Source organism: Elephantulus edwardii, unplaced genomic scaffold (assembly GCF_000299155.1).
Source record: "Elephantulus edwardii isolate Elephantulus edwardi_28Jun2011 unplaced genomic scaffold, EleEdw1.0 scaffold00255, whole genome shotgun sequence".
NCBI lineage: Eukaryota > Metazoa > Chordata > Mammalia > Macroscelidea > Macroscelididae > Elephantulus > Elephantulus edwardii.
The window spans coordinates 401173-427406 of NW_006400005.1; the positions used below are offsets into that span (position 1 = coordinate 401173).

The window sequence follows — 26234 nt, forward strand, 5'->3', positions numbered from 1 at the left end:
TGCTTTGGCTTCTCTACGTTCCAGTGCAATCTTCAGAGTTTCTTCTGACATCCATTTTGGTCTTTTCTTCCTCTTGTCTTTGTAATGACCGCTTACACTCTTCCTGAATGATATCTTTGACATCCTCCCACAACTAGTAAACTTAAAAGTTGGAAGCAGGAGTGGCATCCACTTCCAAAACAACATGCCCCTGGAAACTATGAACTTTGATAAATGTCAGTAGTTACAGAAAGGCTACTGACTTTTTGTTCATAGGGTCACTATGAGTCATGCTCGACTCGATGGCAATCAACAACAACAACAACAAACTTAAAAAGAGAATGAACAGAAATTCTAAAAATAAAGAGACCAAGACATACAGAGAAGCAATTAAAAAAAGGTTAGAAGGAAAAACAATATGAAAATATATGGCTGAAAATAACATCACTAAGACGTGAATAACATGAAACAACTTTACCTGACCTGTGCCACCCAAAATAATTACAGTATACACAATCTTTTCACCTGCATGTGAACATTAGTATAGATCATAGTATGGGCCACAATACAATAGTAATACATTCTAAAGGATTCCAATTGTACAAAATATCTTCTCTGCCCACACAGAATAAGTAAACAAAAATAAACTTGTTGCCATTGAGATAGAACCCTCTCACAGCTGCTCTGTGAGCACAGGAGAATTGTCCTTATCATAGCTGCTGGCAGATTTGAACCACCAGAGGTGCCACTTAGAGGTTGGTAGCACAACTCTACAGACTACACCAGCAGAACTCCTTCAAATAAAAAGATCTGGGGAAATTCCCAAATACTTGGAAACTCAACAATATATGTCTAAATAAAACACTAATCACTGAAGAAATAAGGGACTTGTTGCCTTACTGAATAAGAAAAAAAACCCCAAAACTATGACATATGTTCTTTAGAGTAATCAACTATTGGAGAGCAAAATTGCCCAGAGATAATGTTCCAAAAGAAGGGAAGAGGAAGCAAGAAAGGCAAATGGAAACAGAATCTAGTGAGAAAGTGAGAAGCGGCTGCTTCAGTGAGGGGGCTGCAAGAGAGATTAGGATGCAAATGTTATCAATTACACTTTTCTATGGGAAGCTATTCTCTACATTTTCACCCAGATCACAAAATGTTTTCCAAAAGTGATTTGAAATACACAAAACCAGGCAAGTGTAAGACGACATTTAAATAATTAAATCCTCAAATTATTTTTTGGGTGAGTTTGTAGTATTTATCCTTTGGAATATTGCTTTGATGGACGGAGGACTATGTGGGACTCAAACAGAAACAAAAATGTCAGTAAAATTGACAAATATCTACCCATACTTAGGGATCTCTGATGGAACCTAGTGGTAAGGAGTTGTGCTGGCAATCCTAAGATTGTTATGTGCTGTCAAGTCACTTGCGACTCATAGTGACCCAATGTACAACAGCCCTAAACTCTGTCCTGAGCCAGTCACACTGTCTCAAATACCCTCATCCCGATTACCACAGTCACTGACTTGAAAGCACCACCTCAGTTGCCCTTTCTGTTATTCTCCGTGTATTCTATTGTACATAGGGTTTTCAGAAAGTTATTTCGGAAGTGGATGGCCAATCCTTCTGCTGTATGGGAGAAGGATGGGCAATCTCTTGTGTAATTACATCTGATGAAAACCTGGATGGTAAGCTAAGGGTCATTTCCAGCTGGACAGTACACAACGATCCTTACTCACAAGCAAAAGAAAAAAATAAAACACATTACCCTATGTGTCTCCACTAATTTACACAATGTAGCTGGGGTTCTGAACATACTCTGTGCCTTAAAGGCAAGCTCAAATTTACCAACCACTTTGCAAATATAAATTATATTAGTGGCACTTTCTTTTGAAAGCACAAATCCTTGTATATTTTTAGATTTAGCTGGGACACATCAACAGAGAACTACCAGAAGTCCAGGCAGGGTTTAGAAGGGGTCGTGGTACTAGGGATATTGTAGCTGATGTTAGATGGATCTTGGCTGAAAGCAGGGAATACCAGAGGAATGTCTATCTGTGTTTCATTGACTATGCAAAGGCATTTGACTGTGTAGATCATAACAAACTATGGCTGACTCTGAGAAGAATGGGAATCCCAGAACACTTGATCGTTCTAATGCGAAACCTATACTTGGACCAGGAGGCAGTCGTCAGAACAGAACAAGAAACACTGCATGGTTCAAAATTGGGAAGGGCGTACGCCAGGGATGCATCCTATCTCCATACCTTTTCAACCTATATGCAGAACAGATTATCTGGGAGGCTGGGCTCTATGAGGAGAAATGTGGGGTCAAGATTGGTGGACGATTTATCAACAGTCTGCGTTATGCGGATGACACACCCTGCTTGCTGAAACTGAAGAGGACCTGAAGTGCCTGCTGAAGAGTGTCAAGGACTGCAGCCTACAATATGGATTGAGGCTCAATGTCAAGAAGACAAAGATTCTCACCACTGGACCAATTGGCAGCATCAGGATGGATGGTGAAGAGATTGAGATTGTACACAGCTTTAGTTTGCTTGGCTCCATAGTCAACAGTCTTGGCACCAGCAGCCAGGAAATTAAAAGGCGCATTTGCCATGGGAAAGTCTGCTGTTAGGGACCTCTCCAAAGTACTGAAGAGCAACGATGTCTCTCTGGAGACTAAGGTGCATCTGATACAGGCCATGGTCTTCGCAATCACTTGTTATGCATCAGAGAGTTGGACAATGACCAAGGAGGATAGAAGGAGAATTGATGCCTTTGAGCTGTGGTGCTGGAGAAGAGTATTGAGAATACCATGGACTGCTAGGAAAACAAACAGATTTGTCCTAGAAAAGGTTAAACCGGGTGGCTCCTTGGAGGCAAGGATTCTGAGGCTCCGTCTAACATACTTTGGACATGTTGTGAGGAGAGACCAGTCCTTGGAGAGGGACATCATGCTTGGGAGGGTGGAGGGACAGTGCAGGAGAGGAAGGCCCTCTATGAGGTGGATTGATTCAGTGACTGGGATAATTGGGATGGGAGTGTCAGAGACAGGGCGATTGGCACAGGACAGAGCGGAGTTTGGGGCTGTTGTACATAGGGTCGCTATGAGTCGCAAGCGACTCAATGGCACATAACAACAACAATAGCTCTTCAACAACTCTAGTAAAAACAGGGTTTTTTTGGTCAGTCACTACAATTTGAGGGTATTTTATCAAAAGATGAATTGCATTCGGTAAATCTTCTGTCAGGAACCTTTCCAGAGTACTGAGAAACAACGATGTCAGTCCAGAGACTAAGGTGAGCATGATCCAGTCCACGGTCTTCACAATTAGGTGCTATGCATCAGAGAGCTGGACTAAAGATAACAGAAGAAGAATTGATACCTTTGACTTATGGTGCTGGAGAAGAGTCTTGAAAATACCATGGACTGCCAAACAAACAGGTCTGTCTTGGAGAGGGTAAAACCAAGTTTCTCCTTGGAGGCTAGGATTTTGAAGCTCCTTCTAACATATCTAGGGCATGTGGCCAGGAGAGATTGGTCCTTGGAGAAGAACATCATGCTCAGAAGGGTGGAAGGACAGCACAGGAGAGTAAGACCCCAGAGGAGATGGACTGATAAATAGGGCAATGGGGTTAGGTGAGTTGGAGTCAGTGAGACTGGCTCAGGGCAGGCAGGCTTCAGAGCTGTTGTACATAGGGTTGTTATGAGTCATAGGCAACTTGATGGCACATAACAGCATATCTAAAGCAAGGGCCACCATATTTTTCATTGAGTGATAATAAGCACAACACCACCAATGAAGAGACAAGGTGAAATTCATGAGTCCAAAGGAAAGAGTCTGTATACTCTTATACCCTCCTCTGACTTTTTGGCACATATATTGCCTACTAACAGTTGTAGCTAGGAAACTGGTGGCCCAGTGTTAAGGAGATGTACTGCATATGGTTCAAAGCTACTATCTGCCCCTTGGGGGGAAAATGGGCAGTCCCCGAAAACCTGCTGAGGCAGTTCCAAATCAATAGCACATAGTAACAACCTTATTTTTCAGTCTGTCATGTTTCTTGGCACAGGTGTAGTATATACAGCCACCTGGAAGAGACCTCTGTAAATGTCTAAATCTGAAGAAATGAGTTTCAAAAGATCAACAAATTCTACTTGGGGAAGATGTGTCCCGTTTAATTCTACCGAAATTCATATAAATGGGGGGAACCTCCTCTATTCATAAACGAAAAAAAAAAGAAATCACAAACTCCTTGATTTCTGTATGCCTCCAGTTACTGAAAACATGGTATCAACAAAAAACTCAAAGCTGAAAAGAATTCTGTTTTGGAATTTGGACTTACACCCTCTTAAGCTCAAAAGACTGGCAGGAGCCTGAGAGACCAGAAGCAGCACCAGGCATTAGGCATCACAGACGTGAACTGAGACCTAAGTCATCATATTAAGGGTTTGCTGGGGTGAGGAAAGTACTGAATGGGGTAGGCGGGAGTGAAAGAGGATGGTAGTGGAGCAGGGAAAGGGTCAGAACACACATGCCAAGGGGGTAGTGGGGGTAGGGCGACACTGAAGCTATTGGTTACCTCTATAATGGGGAAATGTCTTTCCTCTATCTGTAAAATGCCTGTCTGTTAGATACTGTTCTAAAGTTGAGCATTCAAATCTAGACAAAGGCATTTGACTCTCTGGATCACAACAAACTGTGGCTGACTCTGAGAAGAATGGGAATCCTGGAACATTTGATTGTGCTAATGCGAAACCTACACTTGGACCAAGAGGCACTCGTCCAAACAGAGCAAGGAGACACTGCATGGCTCTAAATTGGGAAGGGTGTCTGCCAAGGATGTGTCCTATCCATACCTTTTCAATCTGTATGTAGAACAGATTATCCGGGATGCTGGGCTGTACGAGGAGGAATGTGGCTTCAGGATTGGAGGAAGATTCATCAACAACCTGCATTATGCAGATGACACAACCCTGCTTGCTGAAACTGATGAGGAGCTGAAGTGCTTGCTGCTAAAGGTCAAGGACTGTAGCCTTTAATAGGAATTGAAGCTCAAGAAAACAAAGATTCTCACCACTGGGTCAATAGGCAGCAACATTATGGATAGTGAAGATATTCACAGTTCTAGTTTGATTGGTTCCACAATCAAAACTCTTGGTACTAGTAGCCAGGAAATTAAAAGACGAACTACATTGGGAAAGTCTGCTGTCAGAGACCTCTCTTGAAGTACTGAGGAGGAATGACGTCAGTCTGGGGATTAAGGTGTGCCTGATCTGGGCCACAGTCTTCGCAATTGTATGTTATGTGTCTGAGAGTTGGACAGTGACTAGGGATGATAGAGAATTGAGGCCTTTGATCTGTGATGCTGGAGAAGAGTGTTGAATATACCCTGGACTGCTAGGAGAACAGGTTTGTCCTGGAGAGGGTGAAGTCGGAAACCTCCTTGAAGTCAAGGATTCTGAAGCTTTGTCTGACATACTTCGGGCATGTTGCAAGGAGGGACCAGTCCTTGGAGAGGGACATCATGTTTGGGAGGGTGAAGGGACTGTGCAAGAGAGGAAGACCCTTGATGGATCGATTCCATGATTGGGGTAATGGGAGTAGGTGTGTTGAAACAGTGAGCTTGGTACAGGATAGAGTAGAGTTTAGGGCTTTTTTACACAGGGTCGCTATGAGTCACAAGCAACTCGATGGCACATAACAACAACAAGGAAGGATTGGCCATCAACTTCCAAACTAATAGGTCTTTGAAGATCCTACGTATAATAGAGCACACTTTTTTAACCTAAGAAATGCTGAGTGAAGGGAGCTTTGGTAGCCTAGTGGCAAGAAACCACACTGCAATCCCAGAGGTACGTGGTTCAAATCCACCAGATGCTCTGCTGGAGAAGGAGGGGCAGTCTCCTCCTGTACCAGTCAGATGTGATTTGATGGTACACACCCACAAAAAAAATAATAAAATTGAAAAAAAACCCAAGAAATTCTGAGTGAATTATTGTTTTTATTCTGACTCTAGCTCTCTGCACATCGCTTTGTCTTCTTGAGCTGTTTGAAATATTCCGTTCAGCTCTTTTACTTCACCCTCTGTTTTTGCTTCTTGAGTCTCTCATGCATTTTTCATAGTTTCTTCTGGAAAAATGTGATGGTTTGATCTGTTTCCCCCCTCCATCTAGAATGTTTAAATTCTAACCCTTTAATTGCATTAGAGCAGCAAGAAGTCAAAACAAAAAAAGGGATACTGAAGTAAATGAGATGAGTGGAAGATTTCATAAGGGTAACTTGAGAAGACAAAATAAAGTATTATAATGGAATGTGCCTAGAGCAAGAGTTGGAGAATTAAAGAAGAACAACTCATTTGGCATTTCTCAAACGGAAAGAGGTGAAAACAGAACTTGGAGTTGCAATAATGAGAGATGCTATGGGCAAAATCTTGAATGATCTGGGAAACATCAAAGGAAGGTGGAGGGAGTATAGCAAAAACCTGGATGGTACAGAAATATTTTAGGAAGCAGCATATTAAAAATTCAATGTTGTTGAAGGAAGAAGTTCAAGTTGCACTGAAGGCATTGGAAAAAAATAAGGCCCCAGGAATAGATGGGATACCAGTTGACAAGTTCAAACCAATACATGCAACCCTGAACGTGCTCATCAGTCTGTGTAGAAAATCTGGAAGACAGTTACCTGGCCAAATGACTGCCCCGCCCCTCTCAATAAATAGTAATCCAACAGAATGTGGAAATTATCAAATGATAGCATTACGATCCAAAAAAGCACTATTATCAAATGCAAGCAAAAATATTGCTGAAGATCATCCAAAAACAATATATTTACAAGGAACTTCCAGAAGTTCAATCAAGATTTAGAAGACGCTGTGGCACCAGGGATATTACTGCATATGTCAAATTGATCCTGACTGAAAGCGGAGACTATCAGACTGTGTTTTGATTATGGAAAGGCATTTTACTGTGTGGATTACAACAAAATATGGCTAACCTTGAGAAGAATGGGAATTCCAGAACAATTAATTATGGTTATATAAAATATAGACCAAGAAGTTGTTGTCTGAACAGAGCAAGGGAACAATACATGGTCTGAAATTGAGAAAAGTGTGTATCAAGACTGTATCCTCTCTCCAAATTTATTCAATTGATATGCTGAGCACATCATTCAAGAAAGTGGACTTTATGAACAAGAGTGTGGCATCAGGATTGGAGGAAGGCTTATCAACACCTTGTGTTATGCAGATGACAGACACAGCCTTGCTTGCCCAAAGTGAGAAGGACTCGAAATACTTGCTGAATGTAATCAAGGACTACAGACTTTAGTCTGGGTTACCTCTCAAAATCAAGAAAACAGAAATTGGGAGCTCTGTTGCCTGGTGGTGAGAAGCTACACTGCATCTCAAAGATGCTTGGTTTGAAACCACCAAATGCTCCACTGGAGGAGGGGCAACCTCTTCCAGTGCTAACTGGATCTGACTCAATGGTACACAACAAGGAATAAACAAAACAAAACCAAAAAACCCAAAATCCTCACCTTTGGCCCTATCAGCAACATCACGGTAAATAGAAAAAAAGATTGTAATTGTCAAGGATTTCATCCTGCTTGGATCCACAGTCCCTTGGTACTAGCAGTCAGAAGATTAGGAGACATACTGCATTGGAAAAGTCTATAGTCAGGGACCTCTCCAAATTACTGAGGAGCAATGCTGTTAGTTTAAGACTAAGATGCACTTTATTTAAGCCATAGTCTTTACAATTACTTGCTATGCATCTGAGAGCTTGATGACAAATAAAGGCTACAGGGGAAAAAAAAGGATGCATCTGAGTTGTAGTTTTGGAGGCGAGTTCGGAATATCCCATGAGCCGCCAAGAGAACAGACAGATGGGTCTTGGAGAAAGTGCAGCCGCAGTTTTCCTTGACGCCAAGGATGGTGAAGCTGCTTCTCACATATTTCAGACATGCTGGTAGGAGAGGCTGTTTCTTGGAAATGAACATCATGCTTGGAAAGGCTGAGGGTCAGCGAAGGAGAGGAAAACCCAAACCCTCAGTGAGATGAACTGATACAGTTTCTGTGGCAAGAGACTCAAATGTGTACAGGATAATAAGAAAGAGGCATTAATAACAACAGAGTTGAGATCTATTGTTCATAGGGTGGCTATGAGTTGTACTTGAGGGCTTAACAACAACAATCCCTGAATTAGGATTACAATTTCATTGGAGAATGGGTATTCTTTATTATGCTAAGCAACGATGTTAGTCTAGAAACTAAGGTGCGTCTGATCCAGGCCATGGTCTTCGCAATTACTTGCTATGCATTAGAGAGCTGGACAATTACAAAGGATGACAGAAGAATCAATGCCCTTGAGTTGTGGTGCTGGATATATGTCTTGAACATATCATGGACTGTCAAGAAAACAAATAGATCTGTCTTAGAAAGGGTGAAACAAAGTTTCTCCTTGGGGGCTAGTATTTTGAAGCTCCGTCTCACATTCTTTGGGCATGTGGCCAGGAGAGACCAGACCTTGGAGAAGGACATCATGCTCAGAAGGGTGGAGGGACAGTGCAGGAGAGGAAGACCCCAAATGAGATGGATTAATACAGTAACGGGGACAATGCGGTTAGATGTGTCTGAGTCAGTGAGACCAGCTCAAGACAGGACAGGCTTCAGAGCTGTTGTACATGGGTCACTATGAGTCTCAGGCGACTCAATGGCATATTAACAACAATGATGGGTCTTGGAGAAAGTGCAGCTGAGGCCACTAAATGTGTCCAAGTCTCCAGAACACACCTCACCCTGGAAATGGGAAGAGATATGCAGCTGCCCTGGTGCTCTGTCCCTCGGCTTTGGCCTCATAAACTCAGGGCAGGTCCCACATCCTGCAGCTGCAGACTTCTCCCAGAGAGCTCATGCATCACCCCAGTGACAGTCACTCTGCACCAACCCTAGGACAGCATCTGTGGCCCTCAGACCCCACACTAGAAGGCACCACAGGACACATCAAGCCACACCTCTGGGAACATGTGATGGCTTTACCTCTCTCGTGGAGAATCTACACAAATGACAGACAGCATACTTAAATGTTGCCCAAGTGGAAAGAAGGCCATTCCGTCCACTTGCACTATGTATATTCATTTAAGCAGAGTAAATGTCATTCATTTTAACTACACCTCGGCATTGGTGATAGTCTGGTCTGCGCTGTACTGGACTTTAGCATTGTATTATCGACCAAGAAAGAGTATATGAACCCAGGCATAACCCCCGCTGGCAACTATCAAGACAACAGAGGCCCTGCTTGCCTCACAGACAAGGCACAGCAAGAGAGCTTCCGCGGTCCACCTTGAATCCCACACAGCATCATCCTCGGCCATCTCCTGCCAACCCTTACGATGACAATAATGACAAAAAGCTTTGTCCTTGTAAGCTGGCAGCAAGACAGAAGCTCTAGAATGGGGCAGTTTCTCAGCTCCACCTCCAGGTACACGTGGGACTAGGACTGGGGATGGACAGTCGGGGCTCTGACTCTCATGGAAGCCGCCTCTGATCAAGGTGGGAGGCGGAGGAGTCTCACCTACTACAGTGAACAATGCAGTGCCACTGTGTGCAGGCCCAGTCACAAGGTCAAGTCCAACTCCTCTAGGTGTGCCAGAACAGAACTTTCAAACCTTAAGGTTCCCAATGGCTGGTGTTTTGAATGGGAGCTATCAGGCCTTCCCTTCAAGGTACCTCTGAGTGGACCAGTAGCCCTATGATTGGAAAATAAGCCTCGTAATTGCGTGCACAACCAAGAAACTCCATATTGTAGAAGAAGTATTCATCATCTCATCTCACTGCATTAAGACAGAACCAACTCACTGCTGACCCTCCACTGAGGGTCAGAGGCTGTAAGTGGCACGGGGTTGAGGACTGCCCACCTCTCTCTCTCAGGAGCTGGTGGATTCGAGCTGCCAGAGAAACATCACCTTTGGGTTAGCAGCTCAACCCCCTCTGGACTACATCACTCCCTGCACTCTTAAGTTGTTGCTGGGTGCCTGCAAATAAGGATCGAACCATGGCTTACCCTCCAGCAGGTTTTCAGAGGCTGTAAATCACAAGGGAAGAGACTGCCCATCTTTCTGCTGCGGAGCAGCTGGTGGATTCAAACCGTGTACTTTTGCATTGGCAGCGCAGCTCCTTACCACCAAGCCACCAGAGCACCCAGGGGAGACATAATAAGAAAAAGGCTTCCTTGAGAAAGCGGCCTTAAAGTTAACACCTGAAGATTGGCAAAGGCCAGAAGTGTTGGAGGAAATGAAAAAGATAGTAGTGACTCCTCAGAGCCAATAGAAGTGAGTGAGGATGGGAGGCAGGAGTCGGGGTGATGAGGACAGTAAGGAATTGTCACCCCAAGAGCTGAGGAAGCCTCTGAAGGGTTTTGAGCAAGGCACTGAGGACTCTGGTTTGCATTCCTGAACAAGTCCTTCTGCCTGAGGGTAGACTGGGGACTGACGTGGGCTGCAGTGAACACACGAGGTCCTCCTCATCTCATGCCCCTCCAAGAGTCACGATGCCCCAGGAACACCCACAATGGGTCCAAAGCCTGGAAACTTTAGCCAGGTAATACTACACGTTTTTCCTAATTTTCAGATTCCTGTTTTCACACTGGTTGTGTGCTGGTTCACAGAATGTTCTAATCAAGGCTGCCATACTGTCTGCGTACACATGACAACTCAGAGGACAGTACAATCAATTACACTAATTAAAAATAATGTTAAATTTAACACATCTGTTACCACCAAACTACAGAGCAAAAAATGTGCATGAAAGATCTAAATCTCCACTGATTTATGGGCACAGTCCCAAGTGCTTGTTAAATTTTCATAAGTCTTTACTAATTGTATTTAAAACTTCCTTTCAGCTCAGACTTGCCTCCACTGGCCTCGCTGGCCCTTCCCAAGGGCTGCATGGACCTCGGGTTTACCCCCTGACCCCGTCACCTCCTTACCATACCTGCCACCACTCTGCTCCGAAAGCATACTTCTAGTCAAATCATTCTCCTTATCAAAAAATTTCAAAGACTCAGAACTGAAGACAAATTTCTCATCCCAACAACAAGTCTAAAATCTAAAGTGAGCTTGTCTGTGTCCTAAAAGCTCTATGTGTGTGTGTGTATGTGTGCATGTGCACACATGGAGACTGTTTCAGAACACGTCCTGCCCTGCTCCTCACTCAGCCTGACCTGAGCCCCACATTTAAGGTGCCTCGCAAGTGCTAGCTCTCCTGAGATCATCATTCCTCAACCTCTTCTAACCAAAGCTATTTTCTCTTTAAATGATAACCCAGAACATTTCACTTGTTCCTCAAATAGCTCTCGGCCTCATCGCTGTTGAGTCAAGACTGACTCACAGCTGACCCTCTAGCAGGTTTTCAGAGACTTCATCTTCCTCCGCAGTACAGTGGATGGATTTGAACCACCTGCCTTTGGGGTTGGCAGCACATGTTCTTATCGATTAAGCCACCATGTAACTCTCGCAACATAGTTATATATGCAGTGATATCTGGGTATTACCATACCCATTCTCTGTTACATAAAAAATGAGTTGACCTGAAACCCATAGCGTCCCTTTCCAGCAGGAAGTAGCTAAGAGAATACGCCATCCCCTTTTCCTTATGAATCAGGGTGAAGTCTCTCTCAGGGAGGAGTGATAGGGAATGGCAAAAGACACACTGACAAAGGAGATTAATCAGAACTGGCTTTGACAAGCACTGTGGCAACTGGACAATTAAAACAGACTTTCAGGGGGAGGGAAGAAGAACAAACTGGGGAGGAGGGTAGAGAAAATAGTGCAATAATGAATGGATGAAAACCCAAAATCTCTATAAATGTTCATTAAAATTAATAAAAGTTAATAATAAAAAAACCCTCAAAACACATATCTAACATCACCAAAAAAAAAAAAAAATTAGTTGAGGGCAAGCATTAGTCTCTACAAGTTTAATGCAGACCTAACTCCAATAAATGTTGGTAGAATTGAGTCAACTTCCCACCTTGATCTCCACTGACCTCTGACAGATTTCCATGCCTCAAACAACGTTGGTTCCCATTTCTTAGTCTCCTTCCTTATCTCACCTTATGTAGGAACCAGAGGTACTCCTGTTTGCCTGAAGGAAACATCTGGAGTCCTGACTCCATCCCTCTATTTGCTCACCATTTCTGAATGAAATAACTAATAACTTAGCCCTTCTCTCTCAAAACTTCAAATTCTCCTGACCTTCCATGGAAAGGAGCCCTGGTGGCATAGAGCATAACTCATAGGCCACTAACCAAAAGGTCAACAGTTCAAACAACCAGTGTCTTCCCATGAAGGTTTACAGCCTCAGAAGCCTGATGACAGGTCTCAATGAGTCAACACCAATGTGAGAGAACTAGAATTTCTTCCTGATTCTTTGTGACATCTCCCTACCAACATCCCCACCAAAAGCCACCCTACACGAGAAGAACTTAAAGTGAGAAGAAGAGAAAATTCTCTTTAAAATAATTTTTTTCATTCTCCTACTCTCAAAAACGTCCTTAACAATAAACTGGATAGAAAAACTATGGTACATTCACACAGTGGAGTATTATACAGCACTGAAAAACAACTAGTAAAGCACCACATAACATGGGTGAGTCTGGAGGACATTAATCTGAGTGAAATGCCTCAGCGACAAATGGACAGATAATGCATAAGACCACTGTTATCAAGAAAGAGTGACACAGAAGAGTGGGAGGGGAGAACAGGAAAAGAGTGGATAGATAATGAACACTGTACTGGAACAGATGAAGGAAAGGACTGTCTGAAAGGAATGTATGATCGGGCATTATATGTATGACACAACCTGGTACAAGAAGTGCATTATAAAATGAACTGGGGGGTGGGAAATGGAGGGGAGAGAGGACAACATGAATCAATGAACAAATGAAACCCAACCTTTTGTAAACTTTCATTAAAATCACAATCAAAATGAAAATAAAGGAGACTCTTATCAGGTTTTTCAGAAAAACCTTACATGAATGTTGAGGATGAAGAACAGTAGAAGAAGCAATTTGGGGCCTGGTTGCAGGAGAAAGATGGACAGTGTTCTCCTGTGTGACCTACTGCCCCTGAAAACCTGCTGGAGAGTCAGTTATGAGTCAGTTCTGACTCACAGGTACATAACAGCAATGTCCATTAATATAATCAGATGATCCTTACTGTGAAACCTGGTAAATGTAAAATGTCACTAACCACTCTCCAGATTGTTCTCTCTCTACCCTCTATATCCCATGTTTCATAGGAATTTCATAGGAAGGGGAAAAGATTCAGTTCTTGAGAAACAAATATCTTGGGAAAAAAACCAAAACAGGGGCCTTTAAGTCTCCAGAAACTAGAAATTACTGCCCACTGGAAAGACAGTGATAAGGCACAATTTCTGGAGACTCTAAATGTCAACAGAAAGAAAACTATAAATAGGCAGACCACCTACAGAAACCTGAAGTCTTAGATCAGAACTTGTCAGAAAGCACCCAATTTTAGTGTGAGAAGGGACTTCTGAAGTAATTTTCCACCCATCACTTCCTGACCAGGCCACCTTGTACATTTTTACACTTATAATCACTGCCTAGCCAAAATGGAACCTCTTCAACCTCTTCATGGATAGGATTTTCTCTCTTCCTTTGTTCTACTGGAAACAAGTTTTTGAGAAAGAACCTTGTCACAAGTCCTCACTTAAAAAGTCCAAAGACCTGGGCTGCTTTTGTGTCAATTTTCCATGGTGGGATGCTTGGGGAAAAACAGGATACATGAATGACTTTGGCATTTTCTCCTTCAATGGCTTCATTCTGTACATGAACAAACTAAATCACAGAGAACTTTGAGAGCTTGTCTTTTTGCTCTCTATGCTTTCTGGTCAGAGTAACACTCATGGATCAACCAGAGATTTTATTTGCAAAAGATGTTATTTTTCATTTTCGTGTTAAGTGCCATCAAGTTGACTACAGTTCATAGCAGCCCGGTGAACAACAGATCTGAACCTGGCTCTGTGCTACATCCTGCATACAATAAGGGATATGCTTATACCCACGGTTGCAGTCACTGTGTCAATCCACCTTGTTGAGGGTCTTCTTCTTTCCTGACCCTCCCCACCTTTCCAAGCATGCTGTCTTTTAGCAAGGACTGATCCCTCCTGACAACATGCCCAAAATACAAGATGAAGTTTTGCTATTATTGCCTCTAAGGAGTACTTTGCAGTTCCTCCAAGACAGACATGCGATGTTCAGCCTTACATGTTCAGTCATAAACTCAGATTTGTTGAAGGCAAGGACTCTTCTAAGAATCCTATGATCTTCCAAGCACAGTCAACTTATCTCTCTGCTCTTGCTTCAAAGGTCAGGGTAACAGCTTCAGCTGAGAAGCTCAAGTTGGGGCTGTGAGAACAAAGTAAGTTTTTCACAACAAAGGATGGAGACTGGGAGAGTCAGCAAGCAGAAAAGGCAGCCTATAAGAGGATGGCCAGAGAAAAGGAAGAGATTTAGCCTGCCCTCAAGTTCAGACACCATGAGACGTGCCCACAAAGCCAGCACTCAAAATACTTGCTAAATGTTGACTGAAAATAACGGGTTCTCTATCTCTATGATGTGGGGAGACAGACCTGCCATAGTATCAACAATGGTTTTTCCCTAGCATCCTACTCCTAGACATCTTCACAATCTTGCTCCCTTAAATCTACAGTACAGAATAAAATACAGTGTCAGAATAAAATGCTGAGCTCAGTTAGGAAGGCAGCTTTCTTTCCATCAGAATTCTGAGCATGGATGCTTTAACTACAGTCAGGAAATACACACAAAAGATTGGCTAACCACAGGGTGACAGACAGACAGAACTGTGCGTCTGTGCTTCAGAAGTGAAGATTGATGAGACCAATTTTGAAGCCGTTATGCCTGCATCTTCTAGGTTAGAGATGGCAGTGATTTTCCCCCCCCCAAGCCTCATGTCTCAAACTCCATTCTTCTGCAGTTATCACAGTCATCATTTTATATAACCTACAGAAAATGAGTCACTTTATGATAAAGTAGCATTTTAGAACTCTGGGTCTCCTGCTAGTCCTATTCAATTCCACAGCTTGGTTAGAAAATAACAATTTTTAGAAAACGTAATAAATGTTTGAAATACCAGCAATCCAATTTTATATATCAGCAGTTAAGTGTATCAAATAATAATTTAAGATTATATGTGTAAGTATTAAAATCATTAGCCTATTTTATATACTATTACATTTTATCAATAAATATGGAATATATTTTAACTGGTCATCTAGAGAGGTACCAAAAGGTACTACCCAAAAGGGCAAGGCATATTTTTCACCACTGGATCTCAAAGCCCAATTCAGTCCATGAACACTGTAGGATGGAAGGGTAGCTGTACAAGACAGGTGACAAAATGAAATGGAATAACCATTTTTCCAATTATTAAAAAAATAAACTTCTACTTGACTTAACGAGACTCTGTCTTCAAGATTCACATATAATATTGTTAGCTGAATGTGAGATGGTCCAGGATTTTCTAAAGTGCTTGTCCACTAGCATAAAGGATGTTCAGGTAGGTCAAAGGTCTCCATTCACACTCACCTGCCATGTCGATGGCAAAAGGCCTGTCAGCTCTCCAGCCAGTGTACCAGCCAACAACCTTACCATTTTCCACCAATGGCCGTTCGTAGCGTCGTCCCCCAACCAGGCCCACTGGCCAGACTGAGACTTTGCGTGTCGTTCGCATCTGTGGAAAAAGAAAAGAGATGTGCATTGGATTTCCTCGGGGAAAAGAACTTAGGAAGGAGGGAAAAAATGAGATCCACCTAGCGGTGGGGGTGAGGGTGGGGGTGGTAGGTGGTGCTGGGGAGGAGGGAGGGGGAGGGGGGAAATATGGAGGGAGGGAGGGTGGGGGTAGGAAGAGAGAGAGAGGGGTAGGGAGAGAGGGGGGTAGGAGGAGAGGGAGAGAGAGAGAGAGTGAGTGTGTGTGTGTGTGTGTCTAAGGGAGTATGCCAAACTCAGACACTTTTCAACAGAACCTAGCTACTGTACTTTGTCACTGTTCGGCTACGTGCTCACTCCCAAGTTCAGGCAGTGCTCAAGGCTTCAGAGAAATAAAGTGGGTATCGACACCTGAGCATTGCTTATTTGAAGTACGTTATGCCTGTCAAATATTTTCTGTTTGCTTCAAATTTGGAGCTTTTAAACAATATTTTCTAACTTCTGAAGTGAGGTCTTTTCCTCCTTTTGGAAACTTTATTGCTTGGTTACAGCACACACTTCACTTGGAGGGGCCACAGGAGTCTGCTTCCTCTGAAGTTTTTTATTGCTGCAGATGTGCAGAACGCTTGACTGGGGACATTAATAACGGGATCCAGCTACAGAGCAGGCACCAGCCATCCTCCAGAGTGACAGAAAGAAAAATGTTCACTAAATCCTCCCGCCTTTCAAGGACAATTGAATCAAACTAGAGAGGAAAACACTTCATACGGGCAGACTAAGTAGCCAGTCCTCTTGTTGGCACACACTGTAGTGCCTTGAAAACCTGGTTAAATCCAACCCTCTACTGAAAGTTATTTATTGAATTTCTTTAAAGAGAACATGCTCACAAGAAAGCGTGCTAACACCAGATAGAGTTTTTAAGGAAAACTACACTGTGATCTTCTTTAAGGCCCTGTGGTGACCAGGGCTAACAACTAGCTCACATGGCACCTTTGTGCAAACTAGAAGTCATCCTTCCTGAGGCAGATGCACTCCACACCAGGTCCAAGGTTTGGCCATCAAAGTGCCAGTGAAGGTTACCATGAGCCAACTTCAGGGCCACTAGTCTTCCATGGGTGAGGCTCAGGCATGATTCCCTATCAATGCACCTCATGTGCAACCAACAACTGTCCACCAGCAGAGGCCTGTGTATTGCTATGGTGCTGAAAAGGCTTCAGTGGAGTTTCTATGTTGCGGAATGTTGGGGAGAAAGGGAAGGCCTCCAGCCAGGACAGATCACCTAAGCTCCAGATAAATGTAAGCCTCCCAATGGCCTTGGATACGGGGTAGAGAAAGCTCCCCTGTGTTTGGCTGTTCCAGCTTGAGAAAGCTCGCCACCTGGGAAGATGGCTGCCGTGAGCTGAGAGTAGTTCGCACAAGGCTGAGGTTCTCCTAACCAATCCGCATGTCCCATGTCTATAAGCCCACCCTATCCTGTCTTCCTGTTCACATGTTTGTATAGCAGTGCACTGCAGACCTCAATAAAATTGAGTTGGATTGACTCTCTGATCCTCTCCCAGAGTGGTGTTAACTCCGTCATGCTTACCCCCATCAGTGTGTTGCTGTTAAGCTGCCAGCAACCTGACAGTGACATTTCTAGATTAAGGACAAGGAAGAAAGGCCTGGCAATCTACTGCTAGAAATCTACCAATGAAAACCCAATGGACCATAATGATCCATTAATTAACTGGTCACAGGGATGGTGCAGAAATGGTCAACATTTCATTCCACTGTGCATGAAGAATCTTGTGCCAAGAGTAAAACTGTAAGCATCTAAAAACGCCAACAAAGAAAAAAACCCAACAACAACAACAACTAAAAAAAAAACCACCAACAACAGTAAAGCTTCTAAGTATGTTTGATGGCAGACTTTTCAATTAAGCAGAACCAGGAAAGATGTGTAAGATTTTGTCCACAGAATATAGTAGGGCTCTAGGTAATAATTTATTGAAAGTTGGGTGTAAACTATTTGGGTGTTTTTTATTTCATTAACAATGAGGTGTAAGCTGATTGGCCATTTTTATTTTATTAATCAGGTATGAGCTGGAAGCCTCTTGTTTAAGCAATCAGGACCTCATGGGTGGGCTTTTGTATTTAAAAATCGATTAAGTTCTGCTTGAGAGTCCCCAGCTTAGAGGAGTTGGATTCTGGAGGGTAGGTTGTTGTGCTTCACTTGAAAGTCAGGTATAAACTGTTGGGTGTTTTTTATTTTATTAACAATCAAGTATAAGTTGATAGGTCATTTGGATTTCGTTAATAATGAGTTGTGGGTGAGAAGGCTTTTGTTTAAATCAATCAGAATGTGGTGTTGTGTTTGGGGAGAACATTGTTTTAAATGGTACAGCATTTGTCTGTCAGTTTGCTGTACTTAGATCAAATGGAGTTGCTGTGATACTGAAAGCTGTGCCACTGGTGTGTCAAATGCCATAAAGGGTTACCTATCAGGAACTTCTTGATTAAGACAGAGTAGGAAGCAGGATGAGCCATCTACTTCCTAAATCACAGGCCTTTGAAAACCCTATAAACACTAAAGGAATTAGGATAGTTAGAGTAGAGTAGTGGTAGAGTCCAGATTGAGAGTAACTGAAATCAAGGAAAATAATAACAAACATTGTTTAATAACCAGAACACAGAATGTATGTACCTTTAATGCTGAAAAACTGGAAATTGTTAAAAACAAAATAGAACACATGAATATAGACATTGTAGGCATTAGTGAGATGAGATGGATCAGCTTTGACCACTATGAATCAGATAATCATATGGTATACCATACAGGGAAAGAAAAAACAGAAAAACAATGATGGTACATTCATAATTAAAAAAAAGCCAATTTCAAGTTCTATCCTGAAATAGTGTTGTCAGTGATAGGATAATATACATATGAATACAAGAAAGACCAGTTAGTAAAACTATTATTTAAAAGTACACTCCTCTATCTGTAGCCAAGCAAAATGTGTTAATGATAATTGGTGACTGGCATGCAAAAGTAGGAAACACTGGAGAAGTAATAGTAGTTGGGAAATATGAGCTTGGTGACAGAAATGAGGCTGGAAACAGAATAACTTAATTTTGTATTTACAATGATTTACTGTAAAAATATTTTTTTAAAAGACACAAACAATGACTTTATACATGGATCTCATCTGACAAGTTGCATAGAAATCAGACTGACTACATTTGTGGAAGAAATCTTTGAAAAAAGCTCAGTATTGGAAGTCCAAACAAGGCCAGGGGAAGATTGTAGATAATATCATCAATTACTCATATTCAAGTTCAAATTGAGGCCAAAGAAAGTACATAGAAACCAAGATATGATCTTAAATCAATTCCATCTGAATTTTAAGATCATCTCAGTAATAGGTTTGGGTCATTTAACACCACTCTTCAAAGACTAGAAGAGTTATGGGATGATACCAAGGATATCTATGAAGAAACAAAAGGTCATTACAAAAAGAGAGGAGAAAGAAAAAATCAAAATGGATGTCAGTTCTAATCCAACAGATGCTCTGCTGGAGAATAAGAGACAATCTCCTCCTGTACCAGTCAGATCCAATTTGATGGTATACACATAAAAATAATAAGTTTTTTTAAAGAAATGGATGTCAGAAGAGACTCTAAAACTTGCACTGGAGTATCAAGAAGCCAAAAAAAAAAAAAAAAAGGGAAAACATGCTGAAGGAAAAGCTGAACTGAAATGTCACAAGGTAGCTCTGGAGGACAAAACAAAGTATTATAATGGAATGTGCAGAGAGCTGAAATTGGAGAATAAGAAGGGAGGAACTTGCTCTGCATTTCTCAGATAAATGAAAAACAAACTTTAGCCTCGTGTCACAATATTGAAAAATGCTATTGAACAACCTGGAAAGTATCAAAAGAAGATGAAGGGAATATGCAGAATCACTGTACAAGAAAGAACTGACTGATACTGAAAATATCAGGAAGTACTATATGAACAGGTGCCAATGGTAATAATGGAGGAAGGAGAAGCTGCATTGAAGGCATTGGTAAAAATAAGGCCCCAGGAATTGATGGGATACCAACTGACTTGTTTCAATTAACAGGTGCAGCCTTGGATGTGCTCACCAGTCTATGCCAGGAAATTTGGAGGATAGCTATCTGGCCAACAGATTGGAAGAGGTCTGTATTTGTTCCCATTCCCAAGAAAGGTGATCCAACTGAATGTGGAAAATACAGAACAACATCATTAATATCACATGCATGCAAAATATTGCTGGAGATCATTCAAATCCAGCTAGAACAGTACATAGATAGAGAACTGCCAGTAGTTTAAGCGGGATTTAGAAGAGGCTGTGGCACCAGGGATATTACTGTTGATGTCAGATGGATCCTGGCTGAAAGTAAGGAATACCAGAAGAATGTCTATTTGTGCTTTATTGACTATGCAAAGGCATTTGACTGTGTGGATCATAACAACTTGTGGCTGACATTGAGAAGAATGGGAATCCCAGAACACTTGATTGTGGGTTTTGTATGAGTATGTGTGTGTGTACCGTCAGCTGGTGGTCTACATTTTTCACCCTCTCTCTCACTGGGCCAACTGGCAGCATCAGTATGGATGGTGAAAACATTGAGATAGTTAACAGTTTCCGTTTACTTGGTTCCACAGTCAACACTCTTTGTAACAGGAGCCAGGAAATCAATAGACGAATTGCATTGGGAAAGTCAGCTGTGAAGGACCTCTCAAGGGTACTGAAAAGCAATGACGTCAGGCGATAGTCTTCGCAATTAAGTGCTATGCATCAGAGAGTTGGACAGTGAATAGGAATGGTAGAAAGAGAATTGATGCCTTTGAGCTGTGGTGCTGGAGAAGAGTGTTGAATATACCATGGACTGCTGGAACAAACACGTTTGTCCTGGAGAAGGTGAAGCAAAATGCTCCTTGGAGTCAAGGATTCTGAAGCTTCATCTGACATGCTTTGGGCATGTTGCAAGGAGGGACTGATCCTTGGAGAGGGGACATCATGTTTGGCAGAGTGGAGGGACGGTGCAGGAGAGGAAGACCTTTGATGAGATGGATCGATTCTGTGACTGGATTGGTAGTAATGAGTGCGTTTGTGATGGCTAGGTTGGCACAGGATAGAATGGTGTTTAGAACTCTTGTACATAGGGTAGCTATGAGGCACATAACAACAACAACAATCTGAAAAAACCTCATTGCTTCTGAATAGAAACCAACTCTTAGGCTGTATATAGCACAGGAGGAGACTGTCCATCTTTCTCCAGTGGAACTGTGGTGGATTCCCCAGCAGTGGAGGGACTGCCTGTTGGTGAGCAGTATAACTCTCCTACTCAATCAGAGATCTTCTACTAGGTCCCCTTCAGAGATGATGGCATGGGAGCTGGGCACTGGTTAGTTTTTCTGGTTGAAGGGCGGTGGAAGCTGGGGTCTATGTTCCTCATTGGTCCTTTGGATTGCTTCCATAAATATTTTTTTTTCCACCTCTTCTTTTTCCTCAATGGGGAGCAGCCGATAGTTACACCTTAGATGTTTGTTTACCAGCTTTAAAAACCCCACTTTCTAGCGGTGAGAAGCTGCACTACAATCACAGAGGTATACGGTTCAAATCCACCAGATGCTCTGCTGGAGAAGGAGAGGGGCAATTTCCTCCTGTACCAGTCAGATCCTATTTGACCACACACACACACACACACACAACAACAACAACAAAACACAAAACAAAACCCCAACAACCCAAAGATCCCCCCCCCAAAGTTTCTAGTCACAAAGGGAGTAGGAGTTATGCCAACTGACCTCAATGTTCCCTGAGATTATGGTTGGGCCTCTCATTTCTTCAAGGCGTTTTGTTATACCTAACTAGTTTTCTTAACTTTGCCCCCAAATATGGGTTTCTCTTGTGGTCATTGTTGCAGATAGCAACTGTCAAGTCACCTCCTGTGACCCACAACCATCCCATGGACAATAGGCTAGGACAGTTGTGACTCATAGGGGTTTTGTTGATTTTCAGAAGTAGGTCTCCAGGCCTTTCCTCCTAGTTCATCTTAGTCTTGAACTTCCACTGAATCTGTTCAGAATCATAGCTACATGCAAGCCCCCATCAACAGATAGGTTGAGACACATTAGGTGTTTTGGTTGGGACTTGAACCTGGATCTCTCACACAGAAAGAGGAAATTCTACTGCTGAGCGACCAATGCCTCATTACTGTTGTTATGTGCTGTTGAGTCAATTGCATTGACTCATAACAACTTCTATACACTATAGCTTTAAGCCCTACCCTATCCTGAGCCAGTCTGACTATTGTCAACACACCTACCTCCAAGACGCCGGTTACTGTGTCAATCCATCTAATCCAGGGTCTTCCTCTCCTTTGCTATACCTCCACCTTTCCAAGCATGATGTCCCTCTGCAAGGACTGGGCCCACCTGGTGACCTTCCCAAAGCATATGAGATGGAGCTTCAGAATCCTAGGATTCTGAATCCAAGGATTCACCCTCTATTCAAAGGCATTTCTTCTTCTATCATCCTTACTTACTGTCCAGCTCTCTGAAACACAGCAAGTAACTGCGAAGACAATCGACTAAATCACACTTCCTTATAATAATTTGCTTCGTCTTGCTGAACTGTCCTTTGAAATTTCTTTTCAGCTCCTTAACTTCCTTTTTTCTTCCCTTTGCTTTGGCTTCTGAGTGTTCTAGTGCAATATTCAGAGTTACTTCTAACATCCATCTTGGCCTTTTCTTCCTCCTCTGTCTTTGTAATGACCTTTATTGCATTCTTCATGGATGATATTCTTGATATCCTCCCACAGCTCATCTGGTCTTCATTCAATAGTGTTCAAGGTCTCAAATCTGTTTTGAGATGGCTTTTAAATTCAGGTGGGATAGAGTCAAAGTAAAATTTTAGTTCTTGTGATTTAATTTTCTTTAGCTTCAGTTTGAACTTGCATATGAGTACTTGCTGGTCTGTTCCACACTAAGCACCTGGCCTAGTTTTCACAGACAATACTGAGCTTCTCCTACGATTCTTTCTACAGATATAACCAATCTGATCCCTGTGTACACCATCAGGTGAGGCCCCTGTGTACAGCCATCATTTGAGTTTCTTATAAAAGATATTTGCAATGAATAAATCACTGATGATAGAAAATTCTAACATTCTATCTCCAACCTCATTTCTGTTACCAAGACCACGTTTTCCAACTACTGATTTGCTTAAAATACCTCAGATCTCTGTGATTAGTTCAGAGATAACATTTATCCAAATTTCCTTTTATACAGGGGGCTGAGTGTCGAGGGAGATGAGGCGTTTATTCTTTGAATCCGATGATTTGGTAGGATTATGTTTCCAAGTATGCTAACTAAAAAGATTTGTCACTTAGTTTAGAAATTTTAAAGATCTTTTTGCCATATATGTACTGCTCTGCGATTCAATGAGAACTGATTCATCACAGAATCAGATGCACAGCCCCTCCTAACACGACCACTATCCTATACAGAGTGTGCCAGACATTTCAAAGGAAAATAGCACAGCTATTTACAGAACATCTTCATTTCACCCCTGGGATCTAGGCTTTGTTCTGTGTCCTTTTCACTCAATCTATGCTCTTTAAGGATTCCTTTGTAGCTACCTTCTTCCCCGTGAGGGGGAAGAACTCATAATGATTGTTACTATTAAAAGTAAAAGCACTTTCATACAATTAAAATCTTAGCATACAAAATCCCTGATTTAAGATATCCATGAGTTACTATGCGCTGCCCTGAGGACTATCCTTTTTCTTTTTTCTTTTTACGTCTTACTGCTAATAATATGTATTATGTACAATGTTGAAGTGAATTATTTGTGGATGTTATCATTTTCACATCAATCCCCAAAGATATAAGAATGAAAACTTTTTAAAAAATGTATTCAATTTACATCAGAATCAACTTATGAAGGAGTCATCAGAATTATACCCCAGTGTCCACAATAAGGGAATGTCAATATTCAAAACCTTTGTTACATTTTAAACTCAATCACACACATCTTAAATATAGTTACAGAGCAGTGCTGCCTCGGCTGCTTGGTGTAAATTCTAATATACAACTACAGAATAAAGGACCAGATAGTAAGATACAGAGGGAGCAATGTACATAGTTATAGCTGTCACAATACTGCAACCAGGTCTGACACCTCTTTTATTTATTCAATCGCAAGTTCAAACTCTTATCTTTCCCCCTCCCTATTCTGCTTTCAAGTAAACGGTCAGGATTTTAAATAGCATAAAAAAATAAATAAAAATAAATAAAATAAATAACATCCGAATTCACCACCAGAGTAATAGATAGATTCAGTGGTTACAAAGGATACACATGATACATTTCATAAATGTTCCACATCCTCTAAACTAAAAACCTCTATGAACTATTCCAGAAAGAGTGTTAAAAGAGCAAGGGCTATGTAGGGACAGCCACATCTGACTTTACCAACTTTACAAAAGGAACCCATTAAAGACATCAACACCACAAATCCAATTCTCATAAGGTCAGACATGTGCCCCATACTCCCATACTTCTTTCTACTCATCCCAACACCAACTTTACTGTTTTACTGGGTCAAAAATCCAATGCAATAGCTTACAGACCACATAGAACCACACTGGGGAGGTCAAAGGTTGTAATTTAGGTTAGCAGCAGCATGATCAGGACAGCTTCTAAAATGTGCCTGCAGACACACCTCAGGCTGAAGTCTTGTGGCCAGGGTTACAGGGCTCTCAGTCCTGTTAATTATGGCTCCTCCCCACCCCTTAGTTCTCCAGTAAACTTGGGCAAAGACCCTTAGTTCTGGTTCTACAGGGTGGGTGTGGGAGGGGGTGGTGGTGGTGGGGTGTGTGTAGCAGTCCCAAGGTCAGATCTGTGTCATGTTGGGTCTCTGACCCTCTGTTTCAGTCACTGCTGCAGCTGCTTTAAGTCTAGCAGGTGCAAATATCTCTGTCCCTGTAGGGCATCCACTGCATGTCTTGCTTTTCTTTTGCCTGTCATGAGACTCTCCAATTCTGCAACTAGATCTATTCCATTTAATAGTGAGACTAGCCCTTGTAGATTGGTGAGACTAGCCAAGCTCCTTTTCAACAGGCTAGCACATCCTATTTGCATATTCCCACCCATCCACATAGCAAAGTAAGTTAATGGATAAGGAAGCCACTTTGAACCCTTCCCACCACATAGGGAGTACTGGCTTATTACATCTTCTGTCTCTTGCAACACAGGTGAGGCAGGTAACTACAGTGCACCCATGTCTGGTGACCCATAGAACTCTTCTGTAGCTTTGAGCTGCATCTTGTAGCTCAGCTGTACCCTAGAGGCAAAGACAGTGAAACTCTCTCATTCTTCATGCGTGATATCAGGAGGGCCTAGGCCTTGGATAACGACATCATGCTTGGAAAGGTGGAGGGTTTGCAACAGAGGGGTGATCCTCAATGAGATGGACTGACACAGTGACCCTAACAGTGGACTAGAGCATGTCAGGATTACCCAGGATAAGGCAGAGTTCGGATTTATTATCCACACGGTTGCTATGAGTTGTAGTCAGTTTGACAGCACTTCACAACAACTGACAGATGGCTAACAGTGAACTATCAGGGACACTTCGGAAACTCTCATATAGGCGATCACTAGAATGCCCTGAGAGTGAAACAATTACACAATACTTTCAACTTCCTTGATGATATGCCTTGAATATTTCACATAAGTTGAGATCTTGTTTTTATTCTAAAACTATATTAATGAAAACTGGTTATTTCCCGTCCCCCTCCCCCTTTCTCCACTTGTTTTATTGACTAGACAAAGGCATACAATTGTGTAGATCATAACAAATGGACAGCATGGAGAAAAATGGCTGCTAAACAGAGCTACTGTATAGAAAGATTATATCTTCTGAAGGCCACAAAGTAAGTCTACACTAAAGAATGTGATATTATCTATCCTAACAAACAAAACTCAAATCTAACAGTTAGTAAAAGCATCAGCAACAAAAAATATATTCCAAACCCAACAGGACACAATGCAGTAAAATACAAAGGGAACACAACACAAATGATGAAGGGACTGGGCAGAGGGTCACCTAGACCTGAGGGGCTCTTCCAGTTTCATTGTTCGTCAACATTTCCTGTTATTTCCCAACACAGAAACTATAGTAATGTAACCCGACAGGTAGATTTTGATTGAAAGAAACTTACAAATTAACATAAGGACTGTTCTTTTCTCCCTGCATCTGCTTCTTTTTTTTTATTAATATCTTTTTTTATTGGGAAAAACATATTGGGGGTACAAGGAGGTGAGGGTTGGGGGCAGAAGGGTGAGGATGGGCCAGGATGTAGTTGCAGAGCTGCACAGTTTGGTCGGTGGGGGGAGCAGGTGAAGGAAATGATGAGGGTCCAGTGGGGACCAGATACTATAGAGGAATGACAAGCATTTTCCAATAGTAATTAAACCAACTGT

The 26234-nt window shown here is 42.1% G+C and overlaps 1 protein-coding gene across 1 annotated transcript in view; it reads right to left on the reverse strand.

Moving 5' to 3' along the window:
- The window catches only part of B3GAT2 (beta-1,3-glucuronyltransferase 2 (glucuronosyltransferase S)), a 100988-nt gene that overhangs the window by 6592 nt on the left and 68162 nt on the right, over positions 1–26234 (reverse strand). The window contains exon 2 of the mRNA XM_006899386.1: positions 15617–15761. Coding sequence (XP_006899448.1) covers positions 15617–15761 — 145 coding nt within the window. The remainder of the gene's footprint in view (positions 1–15616; positions 15762–26234) is intronic.